At 36.6% G+C, this 20,491-nt stretch overlaps 1 protein-coding gene across 7 annotated transcripts in view; it reads right to left on the bottom strand.

Annotated features, from left to right (window-relative positions):
- Positions 1-20,491, bottom strand: part of ERC1 (ELKS/RAB6-interacting/CAST family member 1) — a 303,504-nt gene that overhangs the window by 211,233 nt on the left and 71,780 nt on the right. For 4 of the 7 annotated variants that reach the window (XM_075115935.1, XM_075115897.1, XM_075115907.1 and 1 more), the window contains exons 4-8: positions 16,993-17,067; positions 14,766-14,921; positions 13,310-13,393; positions 10,493-10,660; positions 3,260-3,427 (exon numbers count right to left, since the gene is read on the bottom strand). In XM_075115935.1, the coding sequence (XP_074972036.1) occupies positions 3,260-3,427; positions 10,493-10,660; positions 13,310-13,393; positions 14,766-14,921; positions 16,993-17,067 (651 nt within the window). The remainder of the gene's footprint in view (positions 1-3,259; positions 3,428-10,492; positions 10,661-13,309; positions 13,394-14,765; positions 14,922-16,992; positions 17,068-20,491) is intronic. The other 3 variants (XM_075115945.1, XM_075115916.1, XM_075115923.1) reach the window with 1 other exon arrangement.

Below are 20,491 nucleotides of genomic sequence, written 5' to 3' on the forward strand. Positions count from 1 at the left end.
TATCGGTTGGCTCTGGCTATATTATTAGTAGGGGCAGTCTTTCTGAATTTCCAAAGAGAGTAAACAATTTTTCTTAAATGTGTAAATTATGCAAGTTAATGATTTTTCACTAAATACTTTAACATCTTCATAATTTTAGCTTTTGTTACAAATTTTATTTTTACCTAGCATCAAAAAAGCATTAGTGTTCAAAATTTAGTTCATTAGAGTATCCACTTCAAAAATACCCTCAAATCTGAGTATATGCTGTGGGAAGAGTACTTGATAAAAACTGATTGAATAGTATCTACTAATCTAATTCTTAATTTGGTTTAATTCCTTTAACATGCCAATACCTGTACCCCATACCTCTTCATAACTGCAAGCAGCAGTTATATGCTGCTGCTGTTGTTGCTCCCAAATATCCATGGAAAAATATTTCTTAACACTACACAAGAGGAAAACCTTTTTTCATACTGCACGTCTTTCATAGCCTTTCACTGTATTCAAGTAAAATGCCTAAGTACCACTTAAATCATGTTGATAAACTTTAAACAAGCCTTTAATATCAGATAACTGAGACAGTAAAAAAAAGAAAATACTATCTATGGCCACTGAAGATACTTTAAACTGTACCATCCAGATCTTCAATTACAATACACAGATTAAAACCTGATCTGTCTGAACACGCCAGTCTATCTATAATCAGAGGAAGGAATGAAAAAAACTACTGTGCACGGAGCAATAGTTTAAAGGCTGCACTTTTTCTTTTTAAAGGAAAATAAAATTCTGAACTGTCCTTGAAGGTCTGAAAGTCAGCACTTGGATAAAGCAGAAAACAGGCTGTGCACTTTAATAACAAGGTGCACTCTACAGATGCAAAAACAAAGAAAAACTAAATCAGAGTTTACAAGCTTTATGAGAAAAACATTTACATGAGAGGAGCTACAGGCTTCTGAAGTTCCAGGCAGAGGGCAGAACAGCTATCTGTATAGTAAAAAAAAGAACAGGCATATATATATATAAGTGTATGTTTGTATATATCTATATCAGAGAAAAATGAGATTTCATAATCTCCTCTAGCACCTGAAACAGATTTTATGTGAGTTCTCACGACTTCCACAGTATATAGAAAAATCGTCCTTCCTGAGGTATTTCCTCAAGCTCTGCTTTTATGTGGAAAAATGCTGGAGAGAACAAGAAAATGCAAAGCCCAATCTACAGAAAATCCCAAACATAGTCTTAAATCCCAGGTCTGGAGAACCAATTAAAAAATTCAGTTAAAGGCATCAATCCTAAAAACTGAAAGGGACTGAATTTATGCTTATTTACCCTAGTCCATACAAAAAATAAAAAGAAATTCCATATTGCACCACAAACCTCAGATAAAAGTCTTGTCAGCTGGATTGTCCATAAAAATATTGTAGGTTTGCTCGTTATAGAAACTAAAAAAAAAAAAATCATCTTTGGATTTAAATACTTCACAGTTTAACTGTTCCTGTTAAAGGGAATGGTTCCAACAACTTGGAGGCTGAAGTAAATTCAAATCTCTGCATGTGATTCTTGTTAGCAGCAGGAAGGAGATATTTTTCTATAAATAGGTTATATGTTTCTTTGTTCAGAGAAGCTCAGAAACAGGTTTACAAAACAACTCAAATTGTAGTTTATTATGGTAGTGTTAGCCTCTGGTGAGCTACCAAGGAGAACAAGACCTCAAAAACATTACATCTGAAAGCATTGGCCCATACTTTTCAGTGTGAAGAGACCAGGTACTTTTACTTGAAAGTAGCAGCAAATGAACCTCAAAAAATAGCCTAGCCACATGAAGACGCAAGACAAAACCATCTTAATATGGATTACAGTAGTCAAGAAAACAAGTATTAAAAAAATTAGTAAAAAGAGACCCTTTAGCACTGCCTGTAAATGAACCAATGAAAGATCAACCTAAAGAGTTAAGCAGAGCAAATAAGAAAATGTGAAAAAACAGTGTAAGAGCAAATGGAAGTAAAACAACCTCACTGACATTTAACATTTACGTAAATGTCAGATTCCCCACTTCTTGGTTAAACACTCAGCTGGGATCTCAATCAATGTCTGGAGTGTGCATGACCAATCTTGAAAACAAAGAGAAAGCACAGCACAAAAATTAGAAATCTGTGTTTCTAAAAAGATGAGCAGTCAAAAAATGAGACCATAAAGACTGGGAATTAGGGCTCTGTTGAAAATTATTAATGACTTATTTATGGCTAAACTCCATGCCTGAATTTCCATTCCCTGCATGAAGTTTGCTGTAACAGAACTGAACATGACCTGAACCCTCATGATTCATAGCTATATACTAGAAGAAAAGGCACTGGCCAGGCATCAGAAATTAATCAATATTCTGAGCTATTAAAGTTACAGGAATTCCATAAAATTGCTTAAAGATCTAGAAAAAAAACCCACATTCACAGCCTAATACATTAAATACAAGTTCCAAGAGCAGCTTCTCTAAAAGCACAGAGGAAAAAATATTCTGTAAATTAAAGTTTCTTGTGATACTTGCATTCCTTTCTTTTTACCATGTGTAGCAGCCATTTGGGAAACATAGTATGCATTTTGCAAAAGATCATCCGTAATGACATTCATTGCCTTAGGACCCAATGCCCTTTGGGAAATCTTTCTGATTTTCCTAACAGGGTCTACTTTTTCATATCCAGACCTCCCCCATTTCACTGACAAGGTCTACATTTTCTTATGACAGATATGCAGGACAGTCTGAACCCTGATTATCCTGTTCTAGTAGTTCCCAAGAAGTATTAAGTATGATAAAACAGCATTTCTAATGAAACTTATACAAAGTTCTTCCTGAACTTTTCTCAGTAAGTTACAGAGGAATCATCCTAATTGCTTCTACTGATACAAGGCCCCATTCATTTAGACACATACTGAAGTCATCGTCAACCAGTGCCCCGTGCTTCAAAATAATGTGGCTCTGTTAAGGTGGTGGGTGTGAAAGGATTGATTTTTCAGATTATGTGCTCTCCTATAAATACTTCAGTCATTGTTAATAATGACGTGGAAGCAGAAGCAGCACAGCAACCACTGAAAGGTAACAACTTCTGCTTTGAATTTTATTTTTCTTCAAAACTTCAAACTGAAATTGATCACCCACCATCTTCTCATTACATGGACTCAATCATTAACCTCCAAAATGTAAATTCTAGTTCAGGCTTTTTGACAGAATTAAAATCAAGATGCATCAGAGGTGCGTATCTGACTTAGACCTCTACAATCTTACCTTCTTCTGAAGAACATTAACTTTGCGTTCCTTCACCTCTAACATGTCCTTGAGGTCATGGATCTCTCCTGCTTGAGTCCCTTTCTCCTCTGCCATCTCCTGAATCTGCTTTGTCTTCTTATTTAGCATAGTCTCCTTCTCTTCCAGACGTAATCGTAATGCATCCACCTAGGTTCAGACAAGCAGAAACAGGGTTTGGTTAGCACTGAAGGCAAGAAAAGTTAAATTATGCTTCCACAAGGGAATAAGTGCTGTCAAATTACAAATAGATTCAGAAAACGAACAACCCTTAAGGCTTCAATATACATAAGCTTGTGATAAAACAGTTATCTCAAGTGGCCAGAGACCGAACAGTAAAAATAATTAAATGTTTTATTCCCAAATTTTATGAGACTAATGCTCTTTCTTGGAAAAATCTCACATCATACTTCTGACATAACTCAGTCTTGTAAGATATATCTGGAATTTTCTTCCTCAAAGTAGAAGCCAACACACCGTGTTGACAAGACTTTGTGCCAGTCACTTTATATTGTAGGTTTTAATGAGAGTATTAGAAGGGGCCTGGAGGTTATGAAAGCAGAGGTCTTTGCTGCCACTGCAGAGCAAAACATGGAAACAGGGTTACCTTAGGACGGCTAAGAATATTTTGGCTTAACATGTTACATTTAAACTATTAGGTTGATGTTTTCAGCAGGATGCAGTTTTATATTAAAGATAAAATGGAACAAAGGACAAAGGACAGTACAGGATATTGTGGGTGCAGTTTGGACACAAACATATTTAGAGCTCCCATGGCCTCAATTAATTTAGAAACACACTCTGGGAATTCTATGGTATCCTCAAACTTGAAAACTACATGTTGAGAAGCTTTTGCTTTTCATTCTGCATTTCTCTTACACAAATGGAACACAGTGCTCACAAGACAAAAGAAATGGGAGAAGGAATCAGAGCTATCTGAATATAAATTTGATGAGAAGAATAAGGTCACCACAGAGCACAGACTAATCTCAAAGACCATTGTGGAATACGAAATCCAACACCACCAACCTTCTCAAAACACTAAAAGAAACCCACTGACCCCTATCCACTCGGCATTCAGACAGAGCTCAAATCTGCCAGCTTGATTGCTAATCTTATTTGACAGTATCAGATTTGTTCCTGTTAGCTGAATCCATTACAGGACATCAGTCACACAGAGTAAACAGGGTGATCAATGAAGTTCTTGGTCCTTCTGCACAGCATAGGCTAGCAGAGACATGAAGTGAAACATGGAGTTGGGCAACTCCAGCTAGGGAAAGAACTTAGGTAGTCACTATGCTTACAGTATTTTGAGCAACACTTAGTTTTAATGTGTTATTCTAATGCCACTTTATGATGATTTGCTAATGGAAAAGCTGCCTCTAAGGCTCTGCATTTACAGTATGTTACACCCACAAAATCCTTTGCTGTTTTGGTTGATTCCTTTTACACAGAGCAATAAGCACTTGCCAGTGGGGAAAAAACTGCCCTGCTCTCCCCATCAGCACTGCAATCCCACTGCCACCTCTATGTCTGGAGCCTTCTCACTTACACATACGTTATTAAAATCACATTCCTGACCTCTCACCCAGCAAGTGGGGCACGGAGTATAACTTGCAGTGATATTAGAGTACCAGGTACTACCCAAATATGATTTATAGGATTGCTAGTGTTTGCAATGAAAAGTTTAGCAGGTGGATCAGGCTTTGTCTTCTTTTTAAAAACATGCAGTTTTATAGATTGATTAGGTATGTTCTTCTCCAGATATCTCTAATATTAAAGCTAAGAGTCACTTTCTTTCATTCTTGAAGGGAAACCGAAGATCCCCCTCACAAGCAAATCCACATACTCTCAACAGTTGTGTTGCAAAAATATTTGAGACAGTCCAGATGCCTACAGCACAGTACTAAGTGAAAAGAGAGCATCTGCAAACAGAAATTTATCCACAGAATGCTTTCCATTTTCTGATTGATTATTCTCTTTGAACTCTATATTAGCCTATGGTTTGGGGTAAACTGCATTCCTGGTTTTATTTGTGTGAGGTCCCTGCCTGGGAAACCACAGAAAACACTTTCAAGAATATTTTCAAAGGCTGGCAGGACACACAATCATCACCTTAGCACTATTCCTGGCAGAACACTGCACTTGTTTATTCATGTCAGCTCAGTTTATGTATGGCATCCTCCCACAGTGACAAGAATTGAGGTCTGTGGGAGTCAGGTGATGCCAACTCCAACAAAGTCAGCTTAAGATTTTCTATGCACATGGAAACGACTGGGCAAATAGCTACTGAGATGCTGACGCCCCTTCTCCTGACTTTTGCGTCTTGGATGGTGTTGTCTTAACCCTGGGTTAACCTAACTGTTTTCACAGTAATAGACTGCCATGTCTTTAATTACGCATGGCAAGTAAAGTCTTACAGTACAGCTCAGGCAGCTACTAGTCCTTCATGTAACAAGGGGCTTGCCAACTTGACCTGCACGTACCATCCAATTTTGCATGAAACTTTAGAAAAATGAGCACATTTGTTCCTGCTTTCAACACAATAGCCTTCCTAGATACAGGTAAAACAGGTACCTCTTTCAACTGAGTACCATATAACAGACGTAAATTTCTTCCCTGTAAGAACCACGTATGAAAAACTATGTCAGGAACTACCAGTCTGTCTTCACAGAGTTTTCCAGTAGCAGCAAATAATACTCTATGACTCTGTTCCTGACATGTATAGCCATACATTAAGCATGTAGAATTCCATATTTCTAAGAAAAACTAGAACATTAGTAGCTCAAGTGACTATCAGAATAAACACAAATGATTACATAATATTTAATTTAAATTTATTCTTAAGTCTTTTTTTAAATCTTGGATTCTGTAATTGAAGTCTTAGCTTTAAAAATATTCCCAACTTAAAGCTTAGGGAAATCACTAAAACTTTTAAAAGTCCACAGTGAGTTTCAGAACTGACTCAGGAGCTTGAGTCAACCTAGGTTGCACACATCTTTTTTCTCATTTTTACCACCATCTCCACTGTACAGTAGCAATCAGGGTATTATGACATAGGTGATTCCCATTCAGCTTTAGAAAGATGTCAGTGATGCCTACAAAAACAGTGCTCGACTCTTTTCCTGAGACTGAGTGACTCTTCCCATCTACTCGCTGCCTGTCCAAACCATGGCTGAACTATTGATTTATATCAGTGAACCAAGCCATACTCCATTCAGTTACAACAGAAAGTACAGTCTCTCCTGTGTTATACCCAAGCCCTGATTCCTCCGTAATGGCAAAATTAAAAACTTATTCTCCATTGGTGTGACTACATTAATGGCAGCAAAAGGAACAGACAGAATATCAATCCTGAAACATGCCTTTAGAGCTTGCTATGGTTTCTAACAAGGGTCAGCTACTTTTTAAAGTAGATGTTGAATTAATTCTATCTGTCAGTACTCAGAATTAAAAGACAATTGAGAAATGCACAGACGAAGACAGAAAATTATATTTGGTATGTGAGGTGAAATGTTGCTTTTATCCTACGGTAGGTATTGCTATGTGAAGTCTCCAAGTACCTGAAATGAGTACCTTTTAAAAAGGATCAGTTTTGAGATGTTCTATTACTAACTTGCAAACACATCATGTAAACACAACAAGAGTTAAGCTGTTTTCCTGGTAGCAGGTCCATAATTAAGGCTTAAAAGCTATGTTCGCTGACTCATTCTGAAGGCAGTGGTAGTTCACAAGACTAAATTCTCTATTTTTGACATTGACCTTTCTTATTAATGATGTTAGAATTGACTCCTCACCTTCCTATACAAATTGCAGTAATATCCAGTACAGTCTTGTAAAAGAGCTGAGAATGACTTCTTTATGAACATACAACTCCCGGTTATCTAGACAATTTAAGATTACATGACTACGCCGTGGAGCAGAAGCGCACACACCTGGCTTTGTGCAGAGCCCCCTTGGTTCTTGCTAGGGTTGTAAATTCAATGCAGGACAGATGTGCTGCTTTCCAGGGACGACTCAGGTCAGAAATCAGTTCAACTGTTCTTCCACAATCTCTAGCACATGGTATTAAATACCTAAACATAGTGAACTCAGTTCTGTGAGCTGAGCTTAATGCTTGCAGGTGTCAGCATAGGTCTTAACACAGCTGGTGCTAACAGGTCTTGCTAGAGACACCCAGCTCCCACTCACACCAGTCCTCACAAAACGTGATCTGCTCCCTAACTGTCTCTGATTTGGAAGAGTTTCAAAATGCCAGTATAAGCCCCAATGAAGACAGACCCTTAGAGAGTTTTATGTTCTACCGAGACATTCAGAAAAAATTAAGTACTTCCAGAGGACTGGATTAATTTTTCTACTGAATATTAATCTGAATTTACCATATGGAACAGACTAATTACAGAACCATGGCAGTCTGGGCAGTATACAAAAATAAATGGGAATGTTCTTACTGATTAATTTCATCTCGCATTGAAACCACATACCTTTGGGCACTGACCTAACCTAAAGGGCTCACTGGGCAAAACACAAACTTTATATGGATGAAGTCTTAATTCCAAAATAAATACCGATTTATTTTTTGTTTTGTTTACAAAGAGATTGTACATTTTTAGAGCTGGTTGCTTCACAAATTGAAAAGCTAACCACAATATCCTCTCCACCCAATAGCCCTCAAGACAAACTACAAACAGCTCACTGTTCTTTGTAGTTCTAGTGTGGCAGGTGGCAAACCCATTTTTGAGATATTATACCAACATCTTTTCCCCACCTACCTGCGGTTTTCTGTAACAGAAGACTAAAAGGCAGAGGCTTATGAAGGTATGCTCTTTTGTCTCAAAACGTTTAAGTATGACTTTAAAATACCAATCTCCTATGGAGAAGTCTGTCAATATATGACAGAAAATGCACTTCTCTCCCTCCCCATAACTTTCTCAAGATGTATAGAGAGAAGCTAGTCATGTTTTAACATTGACCAGTGCTGCCAACAAGTGAGGCCAGGCAGGATCTCACATTCCTACCCTATTCCCAGTGAAAACTCTGGTATAAAAAATATATTTTCCTTAAAAAAAAGCCCAATTGCATGACAGGATGCAATGACAAACATCTCAATGCTGTATTTTATTGACGTGTTTCAGTCTTAGACTTGAGAGGATGACCTGTGATGGCAGAAGGAAGGTAACTGTGTATGATGATTCAATTGTTGAGCTTGCTGTCAAGAACAAATATTCTCAATGATTATTTAGTAATATTACAAGGTAGAGAGTAGAATAATTTTCTATATTAAAAAAACCTCCTGTGGCCTCCAGCTAAAATAAAATCAAAATGTTCTGAATAACTATCATGAGTATCTATCAATGTTGTATAACCAAGTCTTTCTGTTTTTAAATATTTTGTTGAAATAACATACATTAAACATATAAATATGTTTACCTACAATAACAGCTGAAATTTTGACCACCTACTGAAGTCTTTTAACTTGCTAATAAAGTACATTCTTTCAAGAAGCTCATCTCTCATGGGCAGAAAAGTACTGCTTTTTATTATTTAAAAGTAAGAAGAGAAATGCATTTATAGCTTCTTGGTTTGTCACAATCCTACGCAGTGATTTAATATATCTATATTATTTTCAATCACTGTAATGGATCAAAATCTGCAATTTATATTTTAAAACATTTATTTGCCTAATACCTACTTCCAATGGTATTCTGAAATTTAAATGTTTTTAAAAAAAAAGATGTAGGAATCTAGGGTACATTCCTGACTAGCAAAAAAGAATGAATAAATTTAACAAGAAGTTTATGACTGTAAAATAGTACACTTTCACAGTTCTACCAACTAATGCAAATGAACCTTGTCTCGAGTGAATAAACCAAAAGTATCAATGTAAAATAAAAGTAGAAATTAAAAATTATGGTTTCTAGGTTGTAGAATTAAGTCACAACTAAAACTGGTCACTTAACCCATTTTCTTTCTGTCCAACAGAAAACTAGGAAGGTAAGTTCTTAACTACTTTTTTTTTTTTTTAAATATAAGATTTTGAGTGCATACCTTTCTCTTTTTGTTCCAGAGAAGCTTCACACCTCTCCGTCTGCTATCTCCTCCCTGTACAGTCACCTCAAATTATTTACTCATTTGAAATTATCTGTTAATACAATCAAATTTAACACAAAGCTATCATCTCAGTTTGTACTTAAACTTTAAAATTGCTGCCTTGATTTCAGACCTGGATAAACTTGCAGATCCTTCTGAATTTCCTTCCATATATGTGTCGGTTAAATCTAATAACACAAGGCCATGTGCACCCAGATTCAGTGAACATGGCTAAAGGAAAGCTACATAGGGTAAAAAGTTCAAATAAGTTCTCTTACACTCTTGTAATATAGAATCTTTCTACACCAGTGTTACCCACAAATTTTCAGCATGCCTATTTCATAGTTCCTTTGGTTTTTAACTGCTTTAGCTGTAACACCACAAACATTTTTTTGATGCATGATCGCCATCTTTTGGACTTCTACTAACACTACAATTTTCCAAGCCAGGGGATTGAAATGCTGTCTTCACACAATGTTTCATGCTTGTTCTTCAAGCATGTTCAGAAGCAATAAATTTATCTATACTTATTACCCATTTGAGGTTCAGATATACACTTGTGTCTTACATAACATGGGAATTTATTAAGTATTTGTTATCGAAACAGTGTTTTGAAAATATTTTTCCGTTATCTTGGAGTATGCATCATAAAACATGAAAGCCCATATTTCAGGTCTAAGCACAGGTTTCCATGCAAGAGTTCCCATACATGCTGACAGTAGCAGTGAAGCCTCAGCACGTTGTATACTACTGGAATACTCTTCCTTTCTCTGCTCTCTTTTAGCTACAAGATCATTGAAAATAAATTGCCGCAGATCGGGCATTGCAACTTCCAATTTATCTGTGCCTAGGAAAAATAATATTAGTAACTGCATGTTAGCGGAGCATGTCATACAAGTGTGTACTCATCCACAGGAATACACTTCACTTATACACACGTATTTGTCTTTTACAATCAAATCCTCTGGTCTAGAGAATCAAATGTATAACTAAAGGCACGATGTGTTCAGAACAAGCAGTATTGAATGACTATGGGATTGTATAACCTAAGCAAAAAGAAAAGAAATAATACTTTTTAACTCTTTGCCTATGAAAAGTCAGTAAGTACAGAATTGCCCATTCCACCTCTGTCTGCAGGATAGCAGCTCTTTGCTCTTTAGCTGTAAGAGACTCCTTCAGAACTTCAATATGTTGCTTGCTGTCAGAGAACTGATTTGTGAGTGTCTCCAGCTTTGTCTGCAAGGCCAGCAACTCGGTGTCTTTGCGTGACAGCTCCTGTTTCACTTGACCAATCTGAAAAAGAAAGAAAAGATGGGCAAAGGAAAAAATAATTTATACTGTCCTTACAAAAATAACTCAAAATTCACATAACTACCAACAAACAGTATGATGCTCTGAACTTATCCCGTGGAATTGTGACGCTTTCAGTTATCTTGAATGGAAGGCCAGCAAAAATTTCTGTCATGCGCAAAAGATACAAGGAAAAAGAAGGGGGAGCAACAGTCTTAATTTTTCGAGAGAGGTTCTTTTTAACAGTCAGTCTGTTCTTTGTCATCTTTCAAAGGACTGACCAAAACCTTCATTAAAAAATTACCCCTGCTAAGTAATTTTTTTTTTAAGATGAAGCAGAACCGTACTGAGAATGTACCCTTATCCTGTAGTATCAGAAAAGATGAGATACCTACGGGTCTCTCTCAGAAGCATGATATTTGCTTTGAAAAGTCACACCAGTGAGTTTCCGTCCATCCCTCCATCCATCAGTCCAGCCTCATGTTTACAGAGTTGTCAAGACACCTTTACTTTTCCCACTATTTCTGAAATCAGCATTTCAATCTTCTAAGAAATACCTTTTTAATTTATGGAAGCTTCTTAAAGCAGATGCAAATATACATCAAAATAACTGTTTTTGGAATTGCACTTTGTCAAGAGCAATTTCCTAGATTTAATTTAGTGAATTAAATCAGTATGAAGATGCCAATTTATTTTAACAAATGTAGGTTGGATTATCATTTAAAAAGACACTCCGTAAGAAATTTTAAAAGTAAAGCACTGAAATTAGATTAAATCTCTCTAAGTGCAATCATCACCCAGGACAATTTTGATGTAAATCTGAAGAAAAAAATTTTTAATTGAAGAGGACAGGGAAGTCTAAAGGTAGACTGATGCCCAAGTTTATAACCAACCTTCTGGTTTGCCTCCGATACATCTCACAGAATAAAACAGCAGTGTTTTATGTATTATATAGCAGAGGTGGACATATCTCTAAAAACTAAACAGTTTTCCCTTTCTTAACTTGAACAATTTTGTGACATTAAAAAAAAAAATAATCCTTCAATCCCTAAAGTATGTTCTTCAGTGCTTTAAAACAGAAATTAAAGGACATCACAAACTAAAAGAAATTGTCCAGGTTATCTTCCATTTTGGGGAATGTGTCAAGAACAGAATTAAATTGATATAAGCTATAATTTCTTTTTTAAGATGAGAATAAATGTGTGTACTAGTAGAAATAACTGAGAAGAAAAGGTTTGGTAAATGTGGCTTTTATCTTGACAACTGTTTCAATAATGGGCAATTAAAAAAAAGAAAATTCTTTACTGAAGAGTATTAAAATAGCATCAAAAGATGTCATTGAGGACTCCTGTGTTCCAATGTGAAACACCATGCATGAGGAGATAAGGAAGAAGGCGAGCGGAAGGAGGACACGTATCTCAAAAAACCTCACCCAAATGAATTTTTTAAAATGGACTAATGGGAAGGAGAAAAGAAGAAAAAAAATTAATTTATAGAACTATTCAATAGTTTATTGTTCACTTAATTCAAACAGACTAGGTTGGGTTTTTTCATATTTTTACTAAAAGCAAGTATGTCCACAGAATGATTTCACTACCTATTTAAATTAGATACGAAAGTATTGATGTTCGCAGCATGATTTCTGCTGTCAGCTACTGGCCAATACAACCAGTTGCACAACACTGCTAGGCACAGCAGAACACCTGGGAAGATATGGCTTTTTTTTTCCAGTGGTGGTTAAGTTTTCTGGAGTATCTAAACAAAAAAGCCTCCTTAAAAATTTTAGATGAGTCATTTTTTAAACTAGCCGGTAGCCTGAATTATAGTAAAAATTTCTCAAACCAGTTTTGTCTTTCTTTGAAAAGATAAATTCTTTTTTGAGTCAACTCAAAAGTGATGTGTACCCTAAATACTTGTGTTTTGGTAAAGTGCTCTCATCTAAACACAACCACATTTCGTAACATTAACATCCCCAAGTAGCATCCTAAGATCATTGTCTCTGGAAATGACCGTTTCAGAGCTGTAAGCCCACACTGCCAATGTGCTAAAGCTCTTTAGGAACAATGTAGTGCATACCATTCCGAGTCGCGAGGGAAGTTAAGGCAGCATTACATGCTCACATCTCTCTCCTCGGAGAGGCACTATGATCACCTAGCAAATGCACTAATTTCACAGCAAAGAAATAACCTAAATTCATGCTGCTAAAATTAAACAACCAGTTTTAAAAAGTGTTCAGCATCCAGCTTTCGTTATTTTTTGTGGAACAATGTTAAGAGGGTTTAGCACATGTTTTCAAATTATTTTTACTCTACTAGGGAAAGCAAACCTCTCTGAAAGTCTGGCCCCAAAATGGGTGCTGAATACTTCTGAAAACCTGCTTCAATAGAGAAGAATAAGTTACTGCTAAAACAGCTCATACCATTACAAAAAAAACCCAGTAACAAAACAGAGATGTTCAGTTGAAAAGTGATGTTATGGACACCAAAACCATGTGAACAAATAGGCAGCTACAAGGCTGAGCAGGCTGTTAGTTCTACTGTTATATCAAGTCGTAAAGAAGGTAAGAGAAGAAAAGCTACCCCAAAAGCCAGAGAGCTAGCAAGCCCCAGTGAATGGCCACTGCACACAAAAGATAAATCTTACTGCAGAGACCTCAGCCTGGAGACCAGCCACTCTTTTTTTCAGGTCCTCCCCTTGAGCCTCTTTGGCACTTAGCTCTTCCTTCAGTTGCTCTACCTGTCACGACATTGTTATGCTTTTAAATATTTATCATTTGTCAGCTCCTAGTTAGTCTGTTTCAATCCAAGTAACTGAAAGTGACAAAGAACTGAACAAAAGGATCAACACTGGTCACTCATTTTCTCTTCCATTCTTCGTTAGGTCTTCTCAAAAGTTTAATGTCTCTGTAATTTCATACAGGCTGCCAGACAAGAATTTGGTTATGGAACAAAGATGTACAGTTATGGTTACGTTTATATGCATCAAGTATGGGGCACTTCACCCAACAGTTTTGAAACCAGATTTCATGAGGGAATTAGGGCAGGAAAATGGGACATTTTTCAGTTTAAGAGAAAAAAAGTTAATTGTAAAGATACAGCCACAGACGACTATACAATACAATACTGAAAAAATAAATGTGCAGTTACAAAACAATATAGGACAGCAAGATATCAAGACTGGAGCTGGCTACAAGTAATGAGTGAATAGTTATCAAAAAGGAGCACATTTTCTGCAGGAAAATAAATGAGCAGACACAGTAGAAGGACGGGATCCAGAAATTGAGTAGCTGAACAGACCTACAGGCCCACAGAGGGAGAGGAGAAGGGGAAATTGAAGTTTTGCTAACAATGGAAGAAGGAAAAAAGGAAAGAGGAAAGAAGAAAGAAGAAAGGATGGAAGGAAGAGGAGCTAAAATAATCTCCCCATTCTTAATTTGAAGGGGCTATCCTTCAATTCCTAGAAGCAATTCGGTGAGATAAAGGGCAAAAGTATAAAAGAACAGATGTGGTTAGCTTGAGGTAAATCAGTGAGCTGGTGTGAGGGAAGCGGAAGAAACGCACACTTATACACGTTTCTACTTTAGGGCAAGTAACACTTCTCCAAGAAACTTTCTCCAGCATTCTTTTTTTGACATACAATTTCAAGCAGGACAAATGCAGTATGTTACAATTGTTCAAGACCTAGTAAAGAAATTTTCAACCTCTGTTCCACGGATTTGTACACTGCTTGTAGGGAGTATGCAAAAGCTAACTAAGAAAAGCAGGGCTGCTCACAATGTACTTAAATTTACTGTACAAGGGCCTGAATCTTCATTAGAAAATGTTAGGGTCCACTAAATGATGGAGAAATACTTCTTTGGAAGAAACAAATAATGATTTGTCTTTTGGCTATAGACCATTCAGTAGTCAGTGTCTATCTTTACACCTGAGGATCAACATGCCTTACTGCTGTATTTGTCCTGTATTCCCAATGGCATAAATTAATGTTGGCACCACCACTTTTGTAGAATCTACTCTTATTCTGACTCCGCTACCAGAAGGAACGTGTAATGGAAAGACTGTTCGCTAAGCTCAGTTTATCTTACTACTGTCATTTGTTTTCTCAATACCTTATTTTTCATGAATTTGGAATGACTACGGTACACCTCCATTTGCTTCATTTCCTCTTCACGTTCCTCTGTGCTCAGAGCTCCATTTGACTTCAACATCTGAATCTCCTCTTCCAAATCCCGGAGGCCACGCTCCATGGATGAAATTTTTGAATCCTGAAAATGATTAGAAGAGACAGAGAAGAATACAGAGCTAGATGATTTGTTAACCTATCATTGGAGTAAAAGAAAAAAAAAACAAAACTTGTTGGATGTGTACCTGTCCTTGAAATTTACTCTTGAAGTTTCTACAGAAATCAGTCTACAGCTCTTTACATAGCATCTGCCTGAGTGCTCAAGTACTCATTTTTCACTTTTTTATACCTTTCAAGGAAAGCAAGAGTTTAGTACTGAAAGAAAACATGGCTAGGAGCAGGGACACAGTATATGATGAATAAATAAAGGAACATGAAAAAAGGTTGCTTTTTAACGCAAAGCCAGCATAAAACAGAGAAATTTAATTCTAATTGAATAACCAGCAAAATATGACTGCAAGAATGGCAAAAAAAATGGGTTTATACTACTAGTAATTTAAGTGAGATCATAACTGGAGTACTTAAAAAGCACCATAAGCAAGGAAAAGATGCAACAATCTAGCTTTGAGCGGATAAAGCAGTAGCGGATCCTTCAAGTGGTCTGGCTTATATATACAACATATAAACATCTCTATGGTTAAAAATATACTTCTGGAAAAATAAAATTAAAAAAAATCAATCTGCCATTATCCTCATAGTTTTACAGGACAATCAGAGGTTTTCAATCTACTTGGTTTATGTTTCTTTAGAAGTCTTATGTGTTAGGAACAGCAAGAACAGGTTCATATATCACACAGAACTTCATGAATACTCATGAACACAGGTATGTATTTATTAATTGTAATCTCTTAAAGCAGACTATTTGTTTAATTTCATTTCTCCAAATTATTTCGTCTTTCCTGAATAGAGGTAGGAATTGAAAGTAACCTCCATTCTTTGACAAATCCTTCATAATTTTTTTTGCCTGATAAACAAAGCACAGCTGAAAAAAAAGCATGGAAGGTGTTCAAATATAGGTTTTCATTCATAAGAAAATTTTTCTAAAGGACCATTATGAATACCTACTAGTCAGATCTCCTGCTTCATTTCTGATGTTTCACTTAAAATCAGTAAAGCAGACTTTTGCAACTAAAAAATTAGAGAGGTAGTAAGGTGAAATGATATGTTGTAATTTACAAAGGTATTTAGTTCCAGTGCTCACATCATTTCCCAGAAATACCAGTGTTTCTCTTTTGATAGTAAAGACGGCTTATTGTTACCAGATGGTCAATTAGTTTTCATTACTATGGACCACAAAGATGACTAATAAAAGAAACACGATAAATTAAAGACTCCAGAGTAGAAAGATGGGAAATTATGAAGGAAAACATTGAAATGGCATGGAAAGAGTTGGCAGGGAAAAAAGGAAGGAAAATAAAAGAAAAAGGGACCAATAAAGAAGGAGAGAGAAAGGAGCATATGAAAATGGAAGAGAATTGCTTGCAAAGATAGTTTCTAATGTTTTAACTGTATTTGTCCAAACCCTGTCTGACATACTTTATGGACCATACAATATGAAATATGATTGCATAAAGCAGTGTAAACCACATATTCCACTTGTGGCTCCTGAGCTCTTGGCAAATTGCCATTGTTCCATTAGACACTTGAGTTAATGGTTTAAGAATTCAATCACAAATGCGTCTAGGAAAGTTAGGTTTATGATGACATATACACATCTTTCTAACTATATGTCCCATTCTTTAAGTGAGTTCTGACTTTACAACTTGCTACCTTTGTTGACATACAGAATACAGAGGAGTATTTCAAATGTTAATACTATAAAAAGAAAATAACCTATATAATCATAAAATCCTACTAATCCATCATTCCCATCCTTGTAATATAATGGACTCTTGGTTAACTGAAAGAAAACTGTATATGCTGCTGCAGGCAGACAGAAGGCAGATTTCTATTGTGTCGTGAAGTAGCTCCATCTCTGCACTGATCAATAATAAAAATAAAATAATAATAAATAATTAAATTGTATAAAATAAATAGTTATTTTAAATTAGAAGACTGACAGAAGTATACAGTATTTGGTAGAGTCACCCTTCATATGAAAGAGAACATTTTCCAGAGAACAAACTCTACTGCTGCCTATAAGCATCATTTACCTTCATCTCAATAACAGTTTGCAGAGCCTTTGTCTTGGCAGTGTCAGGAGCATTTTCAAATCGACGATGGATCTCCTGTACCAGCAGAAAAGAAAGCAAGAGTTAGCCCAATGGCATTCTGTCCCACTTATCAAGTACAAACAAAATTACTGCAAGATTCTCTTTCTAATATATAGCATAATTCAATGCTGCTTTCTGATGTTACCTGTTCATATATTTTGCTTTCGTTTCTCATATCAAAGAAAGGATAGGCAAAGGTTCATTCAACAGAAACACAGCCTCAGTCAAAAAGGCACACCAGAAACTGTATCTTGGACTACCTACTTACTCAAAATAAACTGTTGAAATGGCAGCTGAGTCTACTAAAATCCCCTGTCATCCGCCTGCTACGCTAATGTAAATTATTACTAGTTTCTCATGGAAGACATAGACATAATTTATTTGACTAGATGCTTACTGAAAACAATAATGCTGTGGTTTATTTTTTCAACAAGCTAGAGGGTACAGCTGTGTTGATAACTCTCCTTTTCCAACTTTTTTACCCCAGAGTAGCAACGTTTAATCATGCACGATGAAAATCTTTCTCCACTGGGCCTCAAACGTGGCTGAAAGTATGGATGGATGTAACACGACCGGATAGCACATTGCTCTAGAAGGTCAGAGTATGCAGACAGGAGGACACAAAAGTCCGCGTGATATTTCTGTTGATATGAATTCACAGAACTAGCATGCTTCAGATGGCTCGCTATGGAATAAAATGATAGAAAGCTGAAACAACTTATTCTACCATATAAAGTAGTTAGGGGTTTCAAACCAACAAGTGGGAATACAGGAGAAACAATATGTTTCTCCTTTATAAGTGGAATATCTGTTCCACTTTTTCATTATTTGTCTTAAAATAATATTGTCCTAATGTTAAATGAAGGAATGTGAATACTGTTAGAATGTTCATATTATATGACATAAAAACCAAACCAACAACAACAAAAAACCCAAAACACCCCCCAAAAAAACCAAAACCCTGAAAAAAAACCCCAAGAAACCCCTTCTAAATATATTTGTTTCTCCCATAGCCAACAGAAAACTTGAGAGCCTCTGGTCATGTATCACCATATAAGCCAAAGTGGAGTAATACCATTATTATTCTTCTAGTTACCTGTACCTGCATTCAGATAACGGATTTACTCAAACCTAAACAGTGTAGCCAGACTTCTTTTGGCCCAAGATCTCCTGTATCTGCCTGTAATGTACAAGTCCAAAGAAAGGTCAACGTGCATTCCTCTCTTATTCTTCTCAACTGATGGCCAAAGCACAGCACAATCAGTAATTCTTCATCACCAGCCTTCTACGCTGTTGGTCTCTAGCAATCTTCCACTTTTCCATATGCCTACATTGTAAGGGGCACGCTTCTTTTTGCCTACAGTCAAACAGATATGTCTTCGACCTGTTCAAAAAGTTTTAAATCAATGAAGCAGACACTCTATCTTGAATATGCTGATGTTAAATCTCAGGAGGGGGAACATACTACACCGAGATGCTTTTTCCAGGGGGGTGATCATAGGGCCATATAAAGACTGCAGGCATTATCTCTGGGATCATCTCCTTAGCTTTTCCAAAGCAGACAGCCCAACCAACTGAAACTTTTTCTACCATGTCCTGTGCCCACCCTTAGAAGAAGAAAAAAGAAGCCGTCAGCACACAGGGTATCATCAGTACAAGCTGGACCAACAACCTCATGTCATTATTACCCACTCCGTCCTCAGCACTGATCTTAAGACATATCAGTGAAACTACTTTTGCAGTCTGTCTCCACTACTTACTATCCTAGTTGCCACTTATTCCGAGGTAATATTTTAGAGATTCTTTTGGTTATGCTGCTATACATAATGTTAGAAAAGAAGCTAATCATGAGGTTGAATTTACTTTAAAATGTCATTACAGTTAAGCATAGGACAGTCTGCCATATACTCTGCCTATAAGAAACTCAGAGCTTATCTTACTATCCTCAATCAAGGATCAGAGACAAAAATCATATAATAAGCTATGATGAGATTCTAACACTCAATCCCAGCCTGAACTTCTGGAAATATGACGGGGAGCAGATCCAACACCCTCTACCTGTTTCTCAGTGCTTTTACCAGTACCTGTCATGAAAAACATGACTCTTCTGTGTCCTTGGTCTTCCTCCACAGGGAATGATCTCAGCTACCTTCCTTAAGGTAGCTGTGGTATATTTTCCCCTATTTCCATCTCAGCCACCTCTAATGTGTTGATTCAAGAATTGCACTGCAATTCCAAGAAATTGTGGCTGTCAGTCCTTCTCATGAGATCTGGATAGAGCAAGTTTCTGTCTTGCCACCAGCACAATGTTGTTACAGACACCTTTTCAATATCTTAGAATTTATGACGCTGTAGCTAGACTGAAGCCTTCAGAGATTTCCAAAGGATGCTTTTGTACAGGTCGAGTGATAGAAGCGTCTTCCTCCTGAAAAATTTCCACACCTGAAGTTTGCAGAGGGGACACTGGGGACGCCATTCATGCATTCAACAAGCAGCATATTGCTGGAGAGGCACCTAGATACGTTACTGCTCTGGAACAGCAGGCCTGTATCTATTCGGCTGAAGTGAGCAGTACACAAATACCTGAATAAGAAACATGACTTTTGACTATCCCTCTGGAGAGGCTCATACATGCCCCACACCCTCCAGTCCCTTCTCAGAATTCTTAAGTCTTTTCCTGCAATGCCCAGGCTAAGAGGAACCAAGAGTTAAGGCACATACCATCCTTTTCGTAAATTCACATGTGGCAAATTAAGTGAGGTGGTATTTGAGAACACTCATTGTAGCACCCATCCTATACTGCTGTAATACCAAACTATTCTGTAATCTCTGCTTGGCTATGAGAGTATCTACTAAGAATATACATATAAACAACACAACTTCAAGAATGTCATTTAACTGCTTTGAGAAGAAACTAGTAAAAACAGTCCACAGTTGAAGATAGCCCAGTCACATCTTGGTGGCATGCTCAAATTCATGTCCACTTAAAAAGAAGTTATATGGGATGAGAAGAAAAGAGGGTTTGAATCCCCCAAATTTCAGAATTAAAAAGAAGTTCCTTTTTCTAACTTCAAAACTCAGGTATGGGAAGAAGGGAATAATTCTGAAGATTACTGTTTAAGCTTAAAAAGGTAAAGAAAGATCCAAGAGTGAAAAGTATCCTATTCTGAATTGCATGATCTTTCGTGAACCATAGAAAGTTAAATCTCCAGCTTTTCCTGTCACATCAGTTGTACAACTATGCAAGGACTGCTGTAGTAGAATAAAATGAAACAGCTTTGTAACAGAAATTAAAACAAATCTTGTTTTGAGAAAACAAAGAATGTAAAAAAATGTGCCAAAAGTCTATTTTGAACAATGTATTATTTCTATTTTAGTAGTGCAATTACATACTAGATAACTTCTGCTTGTGTAGAGACATAGTCTCTGACCTAAGAAC

The sequence above is a fragment of the Phalacrocorax aristotelis genome, chromosome 1 (assembly GCF_949628215.1).
Source record: "Phalacrocorax aristotelis chromosome 1, bGulAri2.1, whole genome shotgun sequence".
NCBI lineage: Eukaryota > Metazoa > Chordata > Aves > Suliformes > Phalacrocoracidae > Phalacrocorax > Phalacrocorax aristotelis.